The sequence below is a fragment of the Poecilia latipinna genome, unplaced genomic scaffold, assembly GCF_001443285.1.
Source record: "Poecilia latipinna isolate Pla-1442-1.1 unplaced genomic scaffold, P_latipinna-1.0 Scaffold896, whole genome shotgun sequence".
Taxonomy (NCBI): domain Eukaryota; kingdom Metazoa; phylum Chordata; class Actinopteri; order Cyprinodontiformes; family Poeciliidae; genus Poecilia; species Poecilia latipinna.
This window is the reverse complement of record NW_015113512.1, coordinates 181,733-205,683: the sequence shown is the minus strand read 5'-3', so window position 1 is coordinate 205,683 and position 23,951 is coordinate 181,733. Positions and strand designations below refer to the sequence as shown.

At 38.8% G+C, this 23,951-nt stretch overlaps 1 protein-coding gene and 1 long non-coding RNA gene across 4 annotated transcripts in view; both read right to left on the bottom strand.

Annotated features, from left to right (window-relative positions):
• Positions 1–17,203, bottom strand: part of LOC106957346 (uncharacterized) — a 43,325-nt gene extending 26,122 nt beyond the window's left edge. Inside the window, exons 1-4 of one of the 2 annotated variants that reach the window (XR_001426933.1) lie at positions 17,114–17,203; positions 16,191–16,257; positions 5,822–5,919; positions 5,476–5,539 (exon numbers count right to left, since the gene is read on the bottom strand). This is a non-coding gene — a long non-coding RNA (uncharacterized LOC106957346). Of the gene's footprint in view, positions 1–5,475; positions 5,540–5,821; positions 5,983–16,190; positions 16,258–17,113 lie in introns of both variants that reach the window. The other variant, XR_001426932.1, reaches the window with a different exon arrangement.
• Positions 17,204–18,899: 1,696 nt separating this feature from the next.
• Positions 18,900–23,951, bottom strand: part of LOC106957350 (putative mediator of RNA polymerase II transcription subunit 26) — a 15,634-nt gene continuing 10,582 nt past the window's right edge. Inside the window, exon 3 of one of the 2 annotated variants that reach the window (XM_015048653.1) lies at positions 18,900–23,943. In XM_015048653.1, coding sequence (XP_014904139.1) covers positions 21,081–23,943 — 2,863 coding nt within the window. In that variant the 3' untranslated portion in view covers positions 18,900–21,080. The other variant, XM_015048654.1, reaches the window with a different exon arrangement.

The window sequence follows — 23,951 nt, the reverse complement described above, 5'->3', positions numbered from 1 at the left end:
ATGGAGATTATCTTACGCAGTTGCGCTCCTCATCCGTGAAAATCTCTTCTCGCAGTGGATCAGCATGTACTGGGAATTAAATTGTCAATGACTGTAATTATTTAGACACATACATTGGGTTCCAAGAGTGTTTTTGGCCCATGATAAGGGCTTTTGCTTTCCGCTGATGCATGAAAAGACACACAATTGCCAAACACATGTTACATCCAGGTGCATATTTCTACAAAATAGCATCTCGACATTGCATTTCATGTTTTGTGGACATTATGCCTATAAAAGAGTTATCAGATTCTACAACTGCTCAGAAAACATGCAAGGATATGATTTTATCTTGAAACACAGCAGTTCTAATAATAACCTGCCATTATTTTACTCTTAAAAAGTTTATGCTGTATTCAGATTTCAGTTCATTATAGTATGTTGTAGAAAGAAAGCAAAGCTTTGATCATCCCATTTATAGCTGAGTTACGTGCACCATTATTATTTTCCCTGGCTTATTTGCTGCAGATGTTTGGGAGTTGATTCTGTATTGCACACTAAAACCATCTGGCATTAATTTGCCCATTCTTTGTTTTGTTTTCTATGAGTTGAACACAGTTGAAATTAATGTGTAGAATCTTTTATCACTTGCCAGTTGACCAAAGTAATGAGGGGTGTGTAAGCTTTGTGCTTAGCTTTATGTTTTGTAGCTCTAGGGCCCTAAACCACATGTTTTTGTAGCCTGTATATATATATTCACAGCATGTGTGTGGATATCTGTAGCCATATGCAAAACTAGAAAGACAAACCCAGTGTTGAGCCAGCAAGAAAGGAATTATACATTTCATTGATCCGTGACTCGTTTTTGCAGAAAAACACAAAGGGAGAGGATGCCTGCCAAAATAGTTTTCTTTTTGTTTCTCAGGAAATTAAGACATAATGTTGATGTGAACTGCAGTTTTATTATATAGTGTTTTAGAGTCGTATTCTTCCTAGCTATTAAACAAAGCAGTTTTCTTTGAAGCCTTGAAATGACTTGTGATCCTAACCTTCCAACATGGATTTCATAATATCATGTTGAAGAAGCATGTCTCACCTGGTGTTGAAATTAAACTAGCTGAAAGGTACAAAAATAAAAGCCGATATTCACAGGTACTGTGAAAAGCAGGCATTGTGGCTGTGCTTCAATTGGAGGTAGAAATTTTTATTTGTCACAAAGAGATGTTTGATGGATTTTAAGGATCTGTCTGCAACTGACTCCTAGTAGCGTGAAAACGTAATAAAGTAGGCTTTTTTTTTTTCAGAAGATGATCATCAGAAATAGGATTGTCATGGTTTTAGCTCCATATTGGTAAAGTTAATCTACAGTCCCACCTTAGTTTTGACTAAAATTATTCAGCAGCGACCACACTTTTCAACCTTTCTATAATTATACGGAATACACACTAGTTGATTCAAGTTTAATATGAACCCAGAAGATTAAGTAAGAGCATAGTAAGTGCTAATTTCCCACACAAGACAAACAACCAATGTGTGCACACACTGCCAATGCAAAATCCATAAAAGTTGATTATTAAAGTTTCTTTTACTCATACCCTGTAGTACAGGGGTGTCCAAAGTCGGTACTCGAGGGTCGGCATCCTGCATGTTTTAGTTCTCTCCCTAGTGGTAGTAACAACCTCTTCAGCAAGTCAATGTTCTCCTTAGGCCTCTGATGAGCCATTATTTGATCCAGGTGTGCTAAACCAGGGAGAGAACTAAAACATGCAGGATGCCGGCCCTCGAGGACCGACTTTGGACACCCCTGATCTAGTGGAACAGTTTCTGACCAAAGTCAGGCAAGATTTCATATGGGAAGGATTGGAGGGGATAACAGGGGGTGTTTCCTCTATATTGTCAAGATCTAGATAAAGTTTCCAAATCTTACCTTTTATTTCGGTTGGAGGCTGTAATTGTTGAATGCCTGAATAAACTGTCAGCTTACACCAATTTTGTCCTCAGACATCTGGGCCATTCAAGATTTGGCCCATTAGTCCTCCTTCAGTGCCTGCACATTTTTGGCTTCACTACAGAGAAGACGAGATAGCGGCTCAGATGACGCCAAAGGTAATCACAGGAACTTGAATGAGCCTCCACAAATGGTGAGCGGGCCAGACTGATAAGTTGGACAAAAAGCAGATTGGAAGTTAAAAGGAAGTTTTATTCCATGCCTTGCTAATTGCTGATTGGAGGACAGATTGAAGTATCACTGACTAATCTAGGTGGAAACAAATTGATTATGCTTTGACTATAGTTGTTTCAAATTGGCTCTCCTTCCTGTTAGAGCAAATGATTAGATTATTTTAAAAAAAAACTTGAAAGAAAAACTGAGATATGAGTATTTAGACACATGTTCTGGTTACTTTTAGGAGCAAACATATTAAAAGTCTTGCCTGTTTTTATAATTTTTATGTAAAAGTATAAAAACACTAAAACCATAAATGACAAACTTGTATTATGTGTCATGTAATAAAACCTTTCTTTGATTTGATTTTTAATGTTACATATTCATGAACCAACTTTGCAGTTTCCCATGATAGACAATGATCAAGCTGCTTCTTTGGTGTATGAAGCAACCTGTGCTATAGCTGTGAAAAGCTCAAGGATTCTCCTTTTCCTGCCAACATGTCACCAGCAGTGTGAACAAAAGACACTGCAAGAAAGAAAAACCGAACAGGATAAGTCATAAATCTCCGTCATCTCGTGAAGTTTTCTTAGCGACACCCCTTCAAAAAGAAACAGTTAAGTGTGTGCAGCTGTTGTACGTATGTGTGGCGAGTGTGGCTTCTGAAGTCCTCTAATGATGATAAATAACACAATGGTTTTGGGTTGTCATAAAATTTCCTGCATACCAAGTTGAATACAAGGTGTTGAATCTAATTGAGTTTTCTATTTTTTTTCCCCCTTAACAGCTACTGCGAATGTTTTTCGGTAACTTAGCTAAAATCTTGTCAAGTTCATTTAGCCCTAGCATGGCCATTACCTTCCTGCTTGAAAACAATTCTCGCTTCCAGCACAATCTGGGCTTTCTCCCCTTCATTTTCATCGTCACTGGTGGACTTTTTACTGGGCCAATCAGTGAACAGAATGAGAAGTTGTGAACGATGGTGTTAATTTTCTGCACTGTTTTAGAATTGTAGTCTGCCTGTAGTTTTAGCAATGCGAGTGGAGAAAGTGAACAAAGCCGTTCAGACCATGTTGGTCATGCTTCCAAATATTGGATTAACATTAATAGCTTGAACAGCGTCTCGTTTAGTCACTCCATCTAACTCTCTCTGAATCTTATCCTCCCCCACCAAACACAAAAATGTTTGCATACATATTCCGTACTACAATGCTACATAATCACACAATGAATATTGATACCAAAATATCACATCAGCATCAAAACAACCAAAAAGTAATTCCTGTAAGATCAAATTAGGTTTGACATTTTTGGTTCTAGATTCTTCTTCTGCTACTAGATAAAAAGAGGGAAATTCTCTTTAGCGATCTCTACTGTCTAAAGAGAAAATTGCAGTAGGAGTTACTTGCATAGAAGCAGAATAAGCCATGTTCAAGTACAGCTGTAACTTAACTTTTAACTAACAGTAGTTTGAATTATGATTGTATTTAGTGTATTAATACACTCTGAATACAAGTCATTTGGCCTACTAGTTGTATTCTTAAATCTTGCTCTGACAGGTTACATTGAAGAAACACCGGAAATGATGTGCAACATCTAAAAATCAAATCCAACTGTTCAGTTGGCTTCAGATGCAGCACAAAAAGTCCTGAAGCCAACAAATTAGTGAAAGGCATTGTCCTCACAAGACTTTTGAATTGAATGAGAAGCAGAGCTCGGATTTCCCGGCCAAGAGAAAACTTTCAAGACACATTGACAGAAACGTCTCGAAGAGGAGAAACCCTATCCTGCACATGTCATTGTAATTTGGGAATATTGTATGATTTAAAGAGTTGAAAGAAGACGACTGTGGAAACACAGACCTTAGAGATGGGACACACAAAGGAGGTTTGTTCTTTGACAAAGAAAACCTTGTTAGCATTTCTTTTTTTCCCCCCCATCATCCCAGAAAAGAGTTCAGACAAACCAGTTTGTTTCCTTGGGATGCTGATGTGATTTTTATCTCCAACAAACTCTTCCCAAATAGAAATATGTTTGATTCTTACTGATCTATAGAAAATCTCTGGGCAGACACATTTTGAGCTTACAGTTGTTTGGTTTGTTGTGACTCCAAAAGGTTGGCTAAAGAAAAGCATTAAATTTTTTATAAGAAACTGACCCAACACACTGGGTGAGTTCCTCACAAAATACAAGGTCATACATTCATGTGTTTTGCCATTCTCTTTGTGTTTTTACTAACATGTATGTAGTACTACATATATGCCATGCGTTTTTATACCGTTCTATATCAAATGAGTAAGAACAGGAAAGGAAAAATGCCATCTGCTTATTTTTCAGTAACAAAAGATTTAATTAAGAGTTTGTAGCTAGTTCTAGTCAAATATAGAATACTTTATGAATTAAAATACCTACAAATGAAAAAGCTAAGGAAGGAACACAATTTATGAAACTGGTTCCCATATTCTGTCCAAGTGGCGTTCGAACAAAAATATGAAAAGATGGCAAGTTATTGTATTAGTCTTGAGCTCATCTGCTGAATTTACTGTTTTGATTTATGTATTGATGGCTGTTTAAAATGTGTCTGTAGTCACATAATGACTGGCAAACAGAACAGGATGTCTTGAAAGAGATATTTATGGTCCTGTTATTCTTTTAGGCTTTTCCAGAAGCACCACAACAAAGGCTGATCCACACAGAGAACTTCGAGTGATGAGTTTCCAAATTGGCTACAAATATTAAGAATGTGATGCAAGAGAAGTCTAAAATGCAGGAGTTATCTTTATGAAAGTATTTGCAGACACTTGAATAAAAAGTGAGGAAATCTGGTAAAGCTTCCAAGTACAAAACCCTTTCAGTGTTTTCATGCAGGATTAAAACAGTGAAGTGACAGAGATATACAGTCAAAACATTTGAGAGTTTTTATGATTTTTAAGCCTCTTTGGATCAAGATTTGACCAATTTGTCCTATTAGTTTGATTTCAGTTTAACAGTTTTATGAGGAGAGATTTAGAAGGATTCATTGAAGAAGTTAGTGGAGAAGAAATCAGAGCTAAAGTAAAAGTTTAATCGGATCACATTTTAAGTTGGTTTCTTTTGTTGAGTTATTGAAATTATGGGGATTCATTCAGCTGACCTCTTTTCCTAATGCATCGTGTCTTTATGGGTCTGGGTACCTTATAATTTAGAGGAAGATTTGTTGTAAAAAGGGGAAAAAATATGGTAGTCCCCCTTGCATTATGTTTTGATGTTGAATAAGAACCAAGTGCAGGTAGGAGGAGGAGTGACAGTTGATGAAATTGAGTTTCCATTAAACGAAAATGGAAAAAACTTACAAAAGTGCTGAAGACACAAGTGGAGTTGAGGTTGGTGACTCAATAAGGACCAATCCAGCCAGTCCTGTGGAGAGAAAAGGATATTGCAACAGCTGTTTTCTAAAAAATGTCTACATACACATGGAAAGAACTTTGCAGGGGACATGATTGCTGGACTGGAAGCAGGTGGGACTAATTAACTGGATAGGGAACAGCTGTGGAGGAGCATTTATGGAGGGAACAAGTAAAAAACAAGAATTTAGTTTATGGGTGCTTTGTCATTCCTCCACTGAGTTTCCAGTCCGGTGTGTTTCCAGCTCAAACCTCTGCACCATCCATCTCAGTCATTCTGTGACACTTCACCCACCTTGCCTGCAGGTGGTGGTCAGAGGGCTTGGTGGATATGGCAGCTTTGCTTCTTTCAATCTGCCCTGGGGCAGCAGTGTAGCTCTCCACCATCAGTGCCTGAAAGTGTGTATGACTGAATGTAGCACAAAGCTCTTTGGAGTCCTTGCACTTGATGAAGCCCTATACAAATGCAGGCCATTTGCCATTTAAAAACGATAGCTAAACGAACATAAATGAACAACAAAGCTACAAAGCAATGCAAGGGAGCAGGATTTACAGCAAATACAGGAACTAAATGCAACACAGTGTCAAAGACTGTCATATTATTGAGGTTAAACAGGAAGTACAACCAAAACAGAACTTAAACTGATACATGAAAAACATGAAGTTCTTTAACACATGACTGTATAATTTATTTTATCACTCTGACCTCTTTCTGGGTCATTAATTGTTTGGGCTGTTGCAGGAAGGAGTCTATTTGCTGGAGTGAAGCAGGTAAAGCTGATTGAGAACACTTGAGCCGGATCGTTAATGCCTGGGTGTTGTGCAGCTGGTGGGAATCGGTTTCATCTCCCCCTCACCCCTCTTTGCCATGCTTGTCCCCCAGGTTCAGATTTCCATTCATTTAGTTTAGTTAATTTAAGTGTCAACATTTACATTCCATATCGTCACCTATCCACATTGACATGGCCAGTTTAAACAGCTTCATACAGCAGTCAGCTATAAGTGCATAACTTTCTTTAAAATAAATATTTGTAAACAGGTTTATTAATAGCTCATGTTTTTTGAAGTTAGAGCATGGAGAGCGGTCACAAAAAAAGGTCAAGGTTAATGAACAAAAAGGTGCATCAGCATAAATACTGTACATCACAATTTCCTCTATCAGCCCTCCATCTCTTCATTCATCCAGTAGCTCTTCCTTCATTCTCTTCACTCATTGGTTGTCTGGGACATGTCTGCGGTTCTCTGGGATCCGCCTGCGTGAACATGTCCTCCCACCTGCAGACTGCCAAAACCCCTTAATTTGTCACTTACTGAGTCGGTGTGTTTTGTGGCTTGCAAGGTGCTAGCAGAAGCGCTTCAGAAAAGAAAACCTCAGGCAAACGAGGCCAGAGATGAAGGAGATGAAGGAGATGTGGTCGACGGTTTGCATTGCTTTGTAGGTGTGCTGAAAGTACAAAACCGCACAGACTGCCTCCGAGAGAAACCAATACAACATTCATCTGTTTACACTGCAAACTTAGCTTGTTTGGTTTTTTCAAGATGGACACATTGGTTTCTAAGCAAATTTGTTTAGCGGGTTATTTATATCACTGTCAGTTTAGTTAAACCGTACACTTGATGATCACTGGCAGGCTCTTCACATCCAGAACTTGGCATTTGTGTGGTCTGAGCCACAAACCTACTATTCACTACCAGGCATGCCTGGGGGAGGTTTATGAAGCTCAAAAAGAAGATATTTCTTGAATCACATCACAAACTCACATGTCATCTGTCAGTAGTATCAACAAGAATCAACTGTGTTCTGATGAAATATTGATAAAACTGTCTTCTGAGTGGGAGGACTGAAGATTTACTGGTCACATGAGGCTGTGGGGGACTTGTTGCAGCATGTCAAAGTCTGATTTGGTATCACAAAAGAAGAACAATTTAGCAGGCTAGTGGTTTACTCACACCAGTTTAGTAATAATCCAAACTATATCCTATACTGTTGTAGGTTTGGATTAAATTGTAGAGTATTAAATAAGATCAATAAAATATTTGTTTTTACTATAGAAACATTATGCTATGGCCTATAGCATCATGGAGAAGACTTTGGCAAAAGAATGAAGAAGCACATTAACCAAGTTCTTCACAGTTCTTGAGGACCACTGTGAAATCTCCAGAGCCAACTACCCGGTCATTTCAGAGCACTTCCTGCAGTTGGGTTTTAGACAGATCATCATTTTACTATCCAGCAGGAGTTAACACCTGCACAATTGCCAAAAGTACCAGCACCTGCTTTAATGACCATGTTATCACAGTCGTTAGCTGACCATCAAACTCACCTGACCTACGTCCCATAGATAACGTATACTGCATTTTCAAAAGGAAGATGAAAGGTTCATTGTCTCCATGCTGTGCCACATTAATGCAGTAATAATCCATGAAAAAGTAGCCCAGACCAATTATTTAGTGGATTAACCATGCAACACATCGACATCCCAGAAATTAATCATTGGTCTTATTTAATATTTACTTTTTCTAAGAAACTGAATTTCATGTTTTCAGCTAATCTTTGATTCTTCAACAGGACAAGAATTCCAAAGACATTACAACTGGTTTTGAAGCTGAAAAAGGATGATAACTGTTTTCCCTAAATACCAATTTTTTTTCAAATAAATCAAGTCTCACAGCAACAGGTCCTTCATGATTGATGTTGGAACCGCAACAGAACACATTAATGGTTATACTCAAGAAAAAGTAGGCAATCATAATCAAGCAAAAAATTTGCCATTAAGTCAACACTGCTGCAAAAAAAGAGCCCTGTCTATGAATGTGTCACAAAGACCGACTAATGTACAGTCTGGGGATCAAATATGTGACCATTACTGATCTATATCTGAAACAGTCAGGCGTGTCTGCCAGCTATTAAAAGAGGACATTTGTTCTTAATATTTTTGATGGACTGATGCACTTACAGATTTCAGCAGTCGTTTGATAACTTAGCAACTGAAGCATCAGTGGTTTTAGTGAGTGCCGGAGAACAGCGGATACAGAACCAAAAGCCGAAAGGAAAACATTCTCAGGAGAGATTACTTTGACAATGACATACAGTTGCCTTTGTCATCCAGTCGCATGTGCACATGAGCAGATGTGTGAGGCCGCCCCCGTACAACAGGCACACACAATCGCCTACACATTTCTCCCATTACTCTTCTGTTGCTTCCATGGATCATGTTTTCCAGATGCATTCAGAAACGGATGAGATTGGCAAAGGCAGAAAAAGAGAAAGCAGATAGTCCCTGATTTCAGCTTGATGAGGTAGTGAACGATAAAGTGAGAGCAGGAAACCAAGAAAGGGAGAAGAAGGAGTGGATAGAGATGTGTGCATGTCTGATGATTAATGCCTGGAAGGTGAAGGAGTGGAATCGGGAGGTCAAGGGAACTGCTAGCAGGACAGGGGGAGGACGGGGGAGTCTAAGCGTCTTTTTTTTTTCCCAGCTGAAGAAAACACATGCTGGCATCATGGTGATGTCTGTTTTAACAATGAGACTGGCCTGAACAGGTTCCTTAACTTTCTCTCTTCGTGCAGAGCTTACCTTCAGCTCTCCTGCTTTCCAACAACAAAATGACAACTAACTTGAAAAAAAATAAAAAATAAAGATTTTAAACCACATGCATCTTATATGCTTTTCTGTTGCGTAACTTCCATGAAGGGTTTTGGAAAGGCAAAAGGTCAAACCAGAACACAGAAAAAGCCCAAGAGCCCCGTTAAAGATATCTGGAGAATGCTGAACATGGCCGACAAATGAAGGGACAGCTGCGCTCGTCCCAGAGCTCCCCGCTCTCTCAGGAACAGGAAGTTACAAGGCCGCTCACACACGCCTGTGTTTGCTTAGTCTCTGACACGGAAAGACAACCAACACATGAGATGGGAAGAGGGGGGAAGAGGACGCAAAGAGAGTGGAAAAAAAGAGTTGGAGGGTAAAAGACTTATGCTAAACATTAGTTTTATTTGTCTGTTATTCAGATTCCTCACAGAATGGGAAACATACACACAGGCAGGTTGCACAGCACATTTTCAGCCTTAACTACTCTCACAACAACAACTACTTCACATGGAGAGAGTTTCACAGTATTTTAACCTAAAGTAAAAACAAAACTGGGTCATACAGTTATGACCATAACATTATTTAAATGGTTTCATTAAATGAAACAAATTATTTTATTAAATGAAAATTATGCTAAATCAAGTAGTAGCTCGTGGTTAGGGTTATTACACTATTTTTCCATTCAGCTTGAGTTAATGGGTTAATTAGGTTTACCAATTAGTATTTTCTCTTGGCAACTTCAGTTTCAAAGCATTACCTAATTCTTCAGTTTCCACACAATGTCTGCCTTTTTAGTGTGTGTGTGTTGGTTTTTTTTGTAAGTAAAAATAATCACTAACACCAAAATTTCTTATTTTTATAAGTAAAGGGTAGAGTGCAGAAATCTTCTTTCAGCCTGCTGAGCACTACAGCAACAGGTAGGGGAAGGGAAGTGTTGTGTTAAGTGGCATTTTTTTTTTTGCTCTCCAGGAAAGTATTGTGCCCTGTACAAGTTTTCTATTGCTTTTCTTCATGCACACACACTAAAGATTTGACATCCTTCGTGTGGAGCAACACCTTGGTGAGAATAAAAAGTGGTTATGTGATTTGTGCAGGACAGTAATGCACTGTATCTGGACCCAGAATCGTATGTTCCCATTTTAACTGGTTGTGAAGAGAGCAGCAGGAGGGGCTCAACCAGGACACCGTTAATGCGAGAACCATCACTGACTGTGTTACTCAATGCTTAACGCAGAGTTTACTGTGATGATTGCAGTATTATGTCTGGCATTTCATTTAAGGCTCTTTAACCTAGAAACCTAAAAAAGTTTTTAAAATGAAATGATATCAAGCTTAAATAGTGCTTTTCAACCCTCCAAGGGTTTTCAGAACCGTGGCATATCGTATTACCAGTTACTCATCCGTGACTGGATTCTTGTCATTACTTTTAAAGAACAGACTTTCTGCATAAGTCATCTGGGGACAAAGAATTATTTGAGCTTTATAAATACGAATTTTTTTCCAGACACTACTGAAAATGTATTCAGTTCCAGAGGTCTCATTATCAAAACATTTTTCCTCATTTTATCCTTTTCAGATTTTCACAATCTTCAATTAGTATCATTACATTTTCCAAAGAAATACTCATAAAAATATACTACACTTAAAAAAATATGGTTCAGAACTCAATAAGACTTATGTGATATCCAACATCTTTGTTAATATATCACTTTCATCTAATTTTATCTAAAAGGCCTCATCATCAAACTAGTGGCCTATGCCATTTGTTTAGATTTTAACTATTAGCAATTCAATTGGAAAACTACTTATTTTAGTTTTGCATAGAACAAGTTGTCTCATTGATTTCATTAGATACATATCAAAAAGCTAATGAATAGGTGCCTGAAACTTGCACTATGTTCTATATACCTGGAAGGCATATTGGATGATGAACTCTAGCCTGAGTGAAAACCTCTGACTCTGCCAGACTGTACCCCACCTTCAGGTGGGAGGTAGTGGGGAAGGTGTTCTTGTATTCCTTAATGGAATACAAGAAATTCTGAGTTCTGAGAACAAAGAGCATGCACATCTAGAGCCGAAATTCAACAACCAACATCTTTACAAAAACATTTATTAAAAGTTTCAGGAGTGAATCATTTCTCAGCACTTCTGATCATTTGTACCTCATTAGAGAAGTGGGGTAGGTGATGGTAGATAGCCTCTACCTCTGTGAGAGAAATGTATTGTTATTGACTCATGTTACAACTAGGTTTTAGCACAAGAGTAATAATCATATTCTACAGCTTTTCTGACTTGCTATGAGATCAAGCTCAACTCATGAGTGACATCATTCCCAGATCCGAACTCCAACTTCCAAGACACATGGGATGCAACAGTACCCAGCTGGGAACAGAGCGGTAAACAAGGCGCCATCTATTTCTAGCCTTTATACCTGGCACCTCCTTTTATTTCCTGCAAAATCCCAAGCCCTATTTCTGTGAGAGAAATAGAAAAATCAAACCATAGCTTTTCTCTGTTACTTTTAACACCAAATAAAATGTAATTTTTGTTTGAAGAATTAAGTTGCTTGCTTTTAAGTGGAAAATATAAAAAAAAAATAAAATAACTTGGGAATCAAAAACAGTTCTACAAAAAAATGCTATTCCTGAATAACCAATTGCCAAATGTAGCATGAATTAATGTTGTAAGCCAGAATATGTTTTTTTTTTTTTAACAGGAAGATCAAATCAGGAAACAGAAGCATAAAGTGACATTGACTTCATTTGGTTTCCAACCCCCCAAACACACACACATAAAACTTCAACCAAGAGTCATTTTTCCTGGTTGGTGGCCCACTAATTAATCCAAAGATAAACCAACTAGCCCTCTCTGAAACACACACACACACACACACACACACACACATACACACACACACACACACACACACACACCTTCAAATACCCTCTCTTAAAACAGCTGGCCAAACTAGTCTTGAAGACAGGGATGGTCTTTGATGTTGAGTCACTTGGTCAGCAAGGCAACACTTTAGTGAGCTCAGAGATATTTACAAGCTTTTTAACTCACCTTTTCTTCTCCACAGCTGCTTTGACACAATCTAACAGAGAAAATATAAACCTGAGAGGCAGGGATGACTCAAAGAAATTCCTAGTATAACACCTTTTTGAATCATTATAGAAATGATGTATTTAATTATAACATCTGCAGAAACACTGCACAGAGAAATGTTTTGTTTGTTTTCCAGTTATGCATCTAATTTAAACATGTTAACTTAATCTGAGAATCTACTGATACTGTTAGAATTTGTTTTCAGGAACTACCTCTGAAACCTGAAATGAGGTATAATATCCTAATCAACTAGTGTACTGGTGCCCCCTGCTGGTAAACTCAGCTCTCTGTAGTCATCACTTGCAGAAAATGCGACGGTAATATAGATTTGAAAATTTTGTTCTCTATTGGGCATGAATAGTATGCATAAGAAGTAAAGATAAATATAACATTAACATTGTTAAAAGAGTTGTCTAAAGGGTTTCTTTTTTTGTTAGGTGTTTTAAATATAATTTTAATTCCATTTTAATGGTAAGAGTGAAGTGCACAAGTTTAATTTTGTTGTGGTATTTTGCTAGTCTTCATAGGGGTCAAAAGTATATTTGCTGGAATCAAATTTATGCATACAGTAAAACCTGGTCAAATGTCCCATAGCAAGTTGCACATTCTTTTTGTAGCCATTAACAAACAATAATTCTGTCTGAGTATTTGTCCGCTCCTCATCAGAGTTGGAGTTATTTCAGTCGGCTCACTTTCTGGCCGACAGTGGTTAAACAGCACTGGTTTTTCAGCATTGGGTCCTCAAATATTCAATCAACGTGCTTTAGATTTGTTCTGAGCAATTCAGGAGCTTTCTGTCAGTCAATTTCATACAAAACAAAACCAGTTTTTGTTTTAGACAACAAATCAGAAACAGCTCTGTTTGAGATCCTTGGAACAACCCTCTGTGTGGGAATCATCCATCTGACCCAGATGAGTAGAATTTGATCAGGAGTTTCACACTTCACACATGTGAGATATTTTTACTCTAGTAACATAACAACAACAATAATAACAACAACAACAATAATAATAATAATGAGTTGTTATTTTTAGTCATTCATTTAATTTATTACATTTTTGACTGTTGATGTCAGATTAATAACTTTTGATGAGATGCTGCAAAATTGTGTTAATATTTAAACAGTAGTGGTAACCCTAATCTAGCAGAAAGAGGAAAAAAAGACAATAAAATGTCCCATTAAAAACATCAGAACTTGCACTTATACTGTACCAGATGCAGTGGTACAGTACAGCATTAACTTCAGCTGCAGCCAACAAATTCTGACCAAAGGTTTGAGGCGCATGACTTCCCAACGTCGGCGGACACGATGCACCTGCCACACATCTGTAACATTTACAAAAAAAAATATCCCACATCTGCAAAAATTAAAGCTCAGTTTTAGAAAATATGTAACTTCGCTGACAAAAACGCAAACAAACAAAGCCCAAACAAAACTGGTGTACCAAAATTGGTATGTTCGTAGCCATGAAATTACAAGGTAACTTCATAGTTTATACAGCTATAAAAACAAAACTGTACACCACTGCTTCATGAATACGGTGGTTTTCAAAATTAGGTCCCTAAGAAAAGCTCAATACCTTTCTGTTAATTTGTTCTTCTTTCGAAAGCCTTTGATTAAGCCACTGTGGTGGCATAAACGTTTATAAATGGCTGGGTTGGTAACAGAGACACTCCATGAGAGAGCACAAGCGCGTCGAGCCAGAAGGAATGTGGTTTTGATTTGGAGAACGTGCCAACGTTCCAGCCAATGCTAATCATTGGGAAAAGCTTGTGAAAACCATGATGGGTTTCACAGACCAAGCTTTTGAGCTTGGGGTTACATCACAAATCCACTTAAGCTTTTTATGTAATTTGGTTAAATATATTGCTTTTATCTTTTTATTTCTCCAGTTTGGATGAATAAACTTGTGGGAAAGTATAATATATATATACATATATGAGGGGAAATTTCTATTAAAGTGCTCTCCCTTTATATTAACTTCCAATACCACAATAAGTGTGTGTGTTTTTTAGGGACAGGATGTGTGTGGTGTATTGTTAAAAAAGGGGGGGGGGGTAAAGCTGCTGCTGGCATCAGAATGAGGGAGCAGCTCAGCTTGCAATGCTCACCACAATATAATCTAATTTCCATGGTGTTAAAGAAAAAAAAAAGATCTTTACTGAGAATCATGTTGTAGAAAGACCGTGTGGGCAGCGGCTTACATATGTAACATTCATATAGAAACAACAAAGAAGGATGTGAGAAATGAAAGAGTTCCAGAACTCCTCAGTATCTATTGCCTTATCCTGAACATAGATCTGTTGTTTTCTTTGCATGTTACAAAGGATTCCTGCTTTAGGGTTTCATTTTTAACGGTAAAATCTTGTCACAAATGAGAAGAGTTTGCCGTTGTTTGCAAGATTCATCATAAACTGGAAATAGTTGCTTCATGAAGCAGAAGGATCATCCAGTTAGAGGCTTAGGCTGTGCTAGACTTCTTTGTTGAGTGAGGGGGTCAAAACATATCCAGCCACTATCTACTTTTACCTGTAATTCAACTGCATTTAATTGTCATTCAGCTCAGTTAATATTCAGCCTGAACAAGCTGAACAGAGAATCTGCATTCTCACAGCAAGCAGATGAACGCATATTTTCTCAGCAGTGACAAAAACCACTGACTGTGGCCTCATGTAACTACATATAAGCAATGATATTAAATGACTACACTTCAATTATAAGCGATTCACCTGCTCACAACGTCTTCCTGGTCCACATGGACATCAATTGTGCATTTACTTATGCATAATCAAATGTTAGCTTGCTGCAGAAGCTATTTTCAACAAATTCTGGACTTTTAGCTCATACAGGTGACTGATGTCTGGGGATTTTGTTACTGATCTGGAGGCTGAATCAGTGCTCTGCTGCCACATTGGAGACTGGAATTACAAGCACCACTTCAGCCAAAGTTTAGACAAAATTCTCTGAATGAGAGGTTTCCTGATCCTGCAAACACTCACTTCAGTGGGAGGAAATCCCGCAGGATACGCTTCTTCTGCACCAGTGGTTCAGCTGCACCAGTCTGTGACCTGTAGTGGTCACAGACGCGCTCAAAAGCTTCCACAACTCTTCGACATGCTGGCAGCTTCCGAATAGCGAGACGGTTTGAGTACGGCAAGAAGGTCAGAGATGGTGCTCTGATGGAAATGTATGGGTTTTTGATTGATTTAGTTACCTCCACACTGTACTATGTGCATTTTGAAAATGTCTGCACGTCTGCACCAAGTGGTCAGTTGTTTGTAATCTGTCAAGATGACAAATGATCTTCAGATTTTTCTGAAGTCAAATATGGAAAATATTTGGTTAACATGACCCCTTATATTCCTGAAAAAAGTCAACCTCTCTGTGAAATCCGGTGGTGGCAGCATAATGCTGTGGGGCGGCTTTTCTTCAGAAGAGACGGGATATTTGTTCTGAGAAAATGGGAAAATTAATGTAATTTGAGCCTAGCTAGATAATAGCTGTTAACACATGCTGGACACATATGCACAAGGTCAGCTAAGACTGCAGAGAAAAGTGGCTCAGCAAAATGTTGATTTAGGGTGACTGAATACAAATGCTTGTTACAGTTCTCTCTTTGTATTATTAAAAAAATAATAAACATGTTTGATTTGTCTTCTAAATCACAGCACCATTATTTGCCTTGTACCCCTTTTGGTTTTCAATTGGAAAAATCTGAACAAGTCCAAGAGGTACAAAGAATTTTCCAAGGCGCTGGGTTTCTTCTTATTCTCACACAAGATCTTCGATCGTCTCTAAACCACTCACACATCTTCTCCATCAGCCTCATCTCTAATCTACAGGGTTATGGGCATTCAAGGTGATTCCAAATATTTGCCTGCTGGAAATTGATATGATGGTTGTACTCGGAGTGAAAGTCTGCAGCCAGCTGCACAAACACAATGTAGGTGATTCATGAACCCACCTGCGAGCTGCTTGTAGTCCAATCTGACAAAGAACCCACTGCTGCTCTGGACGCCCTGCAGCACAGCCTGATAAATATAAGGAGAGAGGAAGGTGGGTGGTCTCACACACAGACAGCTGAGCAGTCTGAGCTACTTCTTCCATACACCCTCTCACCCCCCTTATCAGTTTGTATCACTTTGTATACACAGTACCCTAGATACTACAGTGAAATACTTTGTGACAAAGATCCAATCACAGTCTCTCTACACTGACTTGGAAGTGTGCTCAACAGCCATAACACAAATATAGTGCTTTGCAACATCCATTCATCTTTTTTCCAGCGCCAAAACATGTGTCACTCACACATGCACTTACTGGAAAAGTTTAACCACAAGTATCAAAAAAATATATTTTATACCACGTTGCATCACAGTGAACTGCACTCTCACCATTCACATCAAACATCAAGAACAAGATCTGTCATCTGAAATACTTGGATGGCTCTGCAGTTGTCAGTTCTATCAGATAAGGACAAGGAAAACGAACAGAAAGCACAGCGATTATAGTAGCTGCTCCTAATATCTGCTGTAAGCCGTTTTCTCAGCAATGGCGGACTTCTTCAGCCTGCCAGAGGTCAACCGCTAAACACAATAATCAAAGAGCGGCACAACAGTAAACAGACACGCCCACTACTGACGTCACTGTACATCTACCCTAACATAACGTTCATTAACTGAACTCAAATAAAATACATACATTTAGAAAATATTTTGCGGCCCTATTACAGCCCAGCGCGAGTCATTAGCATAATTACTTTAGCCTGGTGCTAACTCCGGCTTCACATTCGGCTCGGCAGTTCAATTCTGTTGAAGCACCTTTTTTCTGCCAGACGGTACTTATCAGAGGCTACTAGCGTTATAATCTATAAATATTATTTATGACTCAGCTTACCTGTGAACAGAAAGTACAGCGGTTATGTTAGCTGCTCCTAATATCTGCTGTAAGCCGTTTTCTCAGCCCGCCAGAGGGTCAACCGCCGTTGCATATGGCGCTGAGCGCCCTCTGATGGCGAAATTCATACGTTGTTAGATATAACAGATTCTAACGCTAGTTTCTCGCTGCAAGTAACCTTTAGCATAAAAAAAATTTAATGGGGGAGCAACTATTTTCATGCATTGTTCTCTTTCATAGTGCCACAATAACAAATCAGATGAGATTGATTTGAAGAGAAGCAGCAATTTGTCCAGCACTATTTTCACCATTAGAGAAAACAAGGAGAGTGTGTACCTGGAAAACAGACTGGACTGGAGACGCAATAGTGATGAAGGGGCTGGAACATAGACATGGACTGAGATATGAGGACGTACTTAGCTTCAATCCTTCAGTGTTTGTCGCAAGATCTTAAGGCTGCATCACAGGAAGTCACTTAGGAAGATTCAACAAGTTGAGAAAGAAGGTTGATTCTGTTCTGGAGCATCTGGTGATGATTGTGCAAAGGATTCTTTATAAAATTTAGATCATCACTGACAATCCTGAGTATTCTCTTTTTGAGAGTGCCATACAAGAGCAGTTTCAATCAGAGGCTTCATCAAATATGTTGTAATACTGACTGCTACAGGAGATCCTTCCTGCCCAGTGCTATCAAATGTTTACAGAAGCTTAGGTGAAATACATCATAGCAACATTTAATTTTACTTTTTTATTAATAGAGTATTTTTTTTTAATTTAATAGAACACCCCAGCAACTCGTGTTATCTTTTTTAGAGGTTTCAACTTGCCTCTATTGGTTTAATCAGATTCTCAGATTGCTGTCAAAATCAAGTTTGCTCTTGCTAACAAATTTACTTTTTAAAAAAATGTACAAAAAAGAAAGGGTGCAAATTAATATTGAACCACACGAGGGCAGAAGGGGTCCATGACTGATGCATCCTGTGCTACAGATGGTTCCTGCTTAAAAAAAACGTGTTGCAGAGAACAGCACATTTAATGAACAGATCTGTTTCCAAAAGTGTGCTTTGTTGTACTTTTATCATTTTATCAAATATTTAATTAATTTAATTTTACTTATTATGTCAGAACTCATTCAATTGGATTTCAATGAATGCTTACATTATAATGCAAGCAAAAAATTATGTTAGAAGGATAATCTTGATAAGGTAAGGGTAAGTTGACATTTTATATATATATGTTTTTTTAAGTTAGGGTCTTGAACCACATCTGATGTTATCTGTGATGACAGTCACCCAGTTTGCGCTCAACTTCCTGTACTGATATGCTAGCTTTTCTCTCATCAACTTCCTCAAACTTCAGCAACACATTAAAAAAAGAACACTGACTAATTTCTTTTTTTTCCATTCTACCAGAGGTGTGAAAAAAATGATCACATGAGGAAGGTTGTTTCAGACTCGGTACAAAATACTCATAAAAGGATATGTAACCGATTGTACCAAGATGTTAACACTTCTTGTGTTAACTCAGATCTTAGCATTATGCACCTCATAATTTTTTTTTTAAATCTATTTTGGCTATATAAAGAAATGAATAATGCTGCTACAGAAAGAGCTAACCACAAAGAGCAGGTCGTTAAAGTTTGATCATGTTGCTGGATAAGTAGTGGTATTAATTTATAATATCATGAGAACTAAGGTTGCTTTCACACAAAGTCATACTGGAGCATACCAGGCAGGATTACAGAACTGTTTGTTTACAAAAAAAAATAACTACAAGATAGATTATCAAAAAATATTTTAATATTCTAACTTGAATAAAGCAACATCTGAAAATAGACAGCTTTCTAAGACAATAATTTCTGTGTATTCTCACATTTCACACAGGAATTCAAAAGCACACAAAATAAAACTGACTGCTACAATTTTCAAAACTATTTCTCTTGTATTAGGTGTCTAAGTTTCCAGTTGTTTATTCAAACATTCTTTTCCACACAACAATAAATGACAAAGAGAGAGCTGAGATCTTTGGTAAGTCACACATACGAAAATTAAACAAAACAACTTCATTGCTAAATATGGTCACATGATGGAAACTGAATGGGTTTTGAGATGGCAACATGTCACCAGCCAGTGATGAAGCTGTATCTTAACTGCTATTAAACAATAAAACAGCATGCATAAAAACCAGCAAAGAAAAACAACAATCAAGTAAAGGCAGCACACGAAATTAAAATCCTTTGGGATGACAAAACAAACACATCCTCACATTCCTGGTTGGATTTTAACAGCAAAGTGCCCAACGTCAGCAGGGACAGAATGAAACCCTGAACCGTTATGAATGTTTTTTTTTTTTTTAAATAAAACAAAAAGAAAAATCACTGATGTCATGATCTCACCAGGAGTGCTGAGGAAAGCCAGGCACATTCAGCCTAAGGCATCGGCCTGGTCGCTTCAAACAAAGTATACCAAAGTTTAAAGAATTAAGATATAAAAAAAACCTCAAAAAATAACATCATTAACATGTTCTGTCATATCAGAGAGCGTGTCAGAGGCTGTGTGGAGCATGGAACAATGCAACTCTGCAACTCTATGAACGCGTCACTACTACATGAAAGACAAATATGGCTGTTTGGAAATATATCAAGTCATGAGAAACATATTCATGGTGTGGAAACTTGCGCTATTAGTAAGGTGATAATCAGTCAAGCAGCAGACGTCATGCTAGTCAGAGTAGATAATCTGACTAACTAAATTCTAGTTGCTCTACCATAAAAAGAGCAGAACAGCAAAAAAAGGATAATGTTCTCTGGAGCAAGCAGTCGGAAATTAAGATTTAAAATGTACCTCAATATGTTAAAGTATTTACGCAGCAAAAGGAATAAACGTTGCTTAAATGAAAAATGATGATGTGCATTTTATTTTTATTTGAACCTTTTGCGTATAGGGCCTTATACTATCAAGTCAATCTGAACTAATGAGCTACAACAACATTTAATTTCCTGTTGGGATCAACAAAGTATATTTGAATTTGAATTTATGTCTTAAGAAGTACCTATTACCTCAGCATCTTTAATCATTAATCATACTTTATTTTGCTGTCAGCATGTTATAATGGTTCATGTCTCGGCAGAATAGTTCTTAAGTCCTTAGCAACCTGGCAAAAAGTTAGAGGAAACAACTTTAAAAAAAATACAACCATTATTACACCAGCACCTGAGATATTAGCAACCCATTACAATCTTTTTTCTTCCATTTTGTTGTCATTTTCAGCAGCAAAGAATTCTGTGACATTTTTTCAGAAAAACCATAGCTGATGATGTTTGCAATTTTTTACAGGATTTCTGAACATTTTCCATGTAAAAATGTCTAAACTTAAATTCTCAGAATTCTCAAAATCTTATGTTAATTTCAAATTTTAACATTTTAAAAGTTCATTATGAACAAACAGCAGATTTTTCTACAGGCAGGCAGCAGGCTTTAAATGTTTAAATATGGAGCCTGGAAAAATAGGAAATAGTAAGAAAGGAAGAAAATAAGGAGTATAACAAGAGAGGAAGATAGGAGGAATGGAAGGGAGAAAAATAAGAGGCACACAAAAGAAAGTAAACATTCATGAAAGGAAGGAGAGACACATGAAAGGAAAGTTCAAACAATAAAGGAAGCAAATAAATTAAGGATAGAATGAATGACAGACATAGAATAAAAGAATTAAGGAAGGAAGGCAAGAAGGAAATGAAAAACAAACAGAGGAACAAAAAAAGAAAAAATAGGGAAAGGAAAGAAAGGAGGAAGATGGAAACAAGGTTTAGACAGTTTTTTTCCAGTGTGCAGAAAATTTATGTTATACCTGAAATGTTAAAAAAAAATGTAATTCAAAACTAAGCTATAGCCTCTTGACATCTAGTGACTTCTCAAATTTCCTCACTTGCTATTTAGATACCTTCAATACATTTAACATGTTATTCAGTGGAGTCTTGTGCTTCACCTGAGTGGATCCGCTTGTGTTTGTTCAGTTTTGACCAGGTGGAGAAGTCCTCTCCACAAGTAGTACATTTATAAGGCTTCTCGCCTGTGTGCATCCTCATGTGGCCCTTCAGGTCGGTTCTGTGGCCGAAGTTTCGACCGCAAACCGTGCACTCGTACGGCTTCTCGCCCGTGTGCGTCCTGATATGTCTCTTCAAAGTTGTCCTGGTGGCGAACTTCTTCTTGCAGTAGGAACACTTGAAGGGCTTCTCCCCCGTGTGCACCCGCAGGTGGTTTTTGAAGGCGGAAGAGTCGGCAAACTCTTTGCCACACTCTTTGCACGTGTAGGGCTTCTCGCCCGTGTGAATCCTCATGTGCTTCTTCATATTGACACACGAGCTGAATGTCTTTCCGCACGTGTTGCAAATGTACGGCTTTTCCCCCGTGTGGACCCGAAGGTGCAGGTCCAGGTTGTAGCGGCGGTTGAAACCGTTTCCGCAGACGTCACATTTGTAAGGCTTCTCAGCGGAGTGGATGACCAAATGCTTGTTCAGGTCCCAGCTCTCTCTAAACATTTTCCCACAAGTGTCGCACTTGAAAGTCTTTGCGACTGTGTGAGTCTTCATGTGGAATTTGTAGTTCTTGAAGTTGGACATTACTTTGCCACATCTATCGCACTTGTAGGGGTTTTCCACCTTCTCTTCTGCTTCGCTTGATTCGCTGTCGTCGGTATTGGACAGAGGTGGGTCGGGATCTTGATTTGATGTTGTGCTTTCTTTGCTGCGTGTGTCATACTTTTTGACTTCTTTGCTTCTAGTTGATGTGGAACCTTCGCCTCTATGCATCCTTTTTTGTGGCGACTCAGAACCCTGACCATCTCTTAGCCTCTTGGTCGATGTTGCTTCCATGCTTTGTGCATCTTCATTGTGAGATTTTCCAACATTAGCTGCTTCCTTGTTTTGATTTCTTGATTTATCTTTGGATTTAGAATGTGGGGCTGCCTTTTTCCTATCACTTGATGTTTTACTTGGCATTATTTCTGTTTCCTGACTGTGGTCACTCTGTGTCACCTCAATATCTCCAGTAGAAGACGCTTTGTTGCCGGCATGTTCATCATTTTGTGCAGAATTTGAAATTAGGTTGGAAGTTTCTTCCTCCTCTTGAGGTTTTATGTTATAATCTGTGCGTTGATTGGCGGCAGTCTTCTCGCTGAGAGTTTTATCTCTAGTTGATCTTGCGCTTTCTTGTCTGGGTTTCTTGAGCGATCTTGTTGAAGATGGTGTTCTCCCATTTTTTGACTTTGTTTTTGATGGCGGATGTGTACTTCCACGCAAAGGCGTCCTCTCTTGTTTATGATTTTTCTTTGAGGTGTGTTCTGTTCTATCAGTCGATGTCACAGCCTCTTTGATACCACCCTGGCTTGATGATTGCTCTGTACTTTTGGCTGACGGTGCACTCATATCACGGTTTTCATTCTGTGATGTTTGATCAATATTTTCCATTGCTGCTACTCCTTCTCGAATTTTCTCGCTTGGTGTCAGCTCAGCAGATTTGGTTAATGTGCTCTTATCTTGGTTGCTTGTACTAAAGGCTCGACTGCCTTGATCTTCTGCCATCTCAGTTGGGACTCGTGTCTCATTTTGATATTCATCAACTGGTGTTAGCACAGTTAGGATGGAAGACTCTGGCCTCCAACCTTGATTCACCTCAGGTTGACTTGGCTCAACACTTGTAGTTAAAATTTGACTTTCATCTTGAATCTTACTTGCTTCTAGTTCACAGTTTCTTCCCGGTGCTGAGCTGTTATTGTAACCTGTACACATCCTTGTTGGTGCGGCCCCGCTGCTTGAAGCTGGTGTTGTGAACTCAGTATTACTGTTTTGTGTTAGGTCAGTGCTGCCTATCGACACTGAGCTTCCAACATGATCTTTCACCAACTGTGTCTGTTCTGTAATGCTGGTTGACGTTTCATTTAAATCATCAAAGCTCATATTTAATGACTGTTCAGGACTCATATTGGAGAGTGCAAAGGTACTGTCATCAATTTCATTCAAGATGTCTTCATAATTTGCATCTAAAAATGCATCATCAAATGCTTCCTCTGAGTTTGTAGCTAATGCTGGGCTCCTTTCAGCTGACGTTGGCGCTGCAGGTCCGGTTGGTGATGCCCCTCTATTGTCATGTTGGATTTCGGCTCCACCTGAAGTTTGAGAAAGATGTTGCTCATTCACTGACGGTGTCCCCTCCTTCCATCCAGACTCTACGACTCTGTTTAAGCTCTTAGACGCAAGACTTGCATTTGCTCCACTCTCTTTTTCAGGACCTAATGGCTGGGACTGACCACTGGTGGTATTCGGACAAGAAGGTGGAGTCAGTGTGGAGGCTGGGACTTCTTGCAGTTCTGAAAGCTGCAGCCGTTCTTGTTGCTGCAGAGGCTGCGGCCGTTCTTGTTGCTGCAGAGGCTGCGGCCGTTCTTGTTGCTGCAAAGACTGTGGGTGTACTTGTTGCTGCAGAGGCTGCGGGTGTACTTGTTGCTGCAAAGGCTGCGGCCGTTCTTGTTGCTGCAAAGGATGCGGCCGTTCTAGTTGCTGCAAAGGCTGCGGCCGTTCTAGTTGCTGCAAAGGCTGCGGGTGTACTTGTTGCTGCAAAGTCTGCGTGTGTACTTGTTGCTGCAAAGGATGCGGCCGTTCTAGTTGCTGCAAAGGCTGCGGCCGTTCTAGTTGCTGCAAAGGCTGTGGCCGTTCTAGTTGCTGCAAAGGCTGCGGCCGTTCTAGTTGCTGCAAAGGCTGCGGCCGTTCCAGTTGCTGCAAAGGATGCGGCCGTTCTAGTTGCTGCAAAGGATGCGGCCGTTCTAGTTGCTGCAAAGG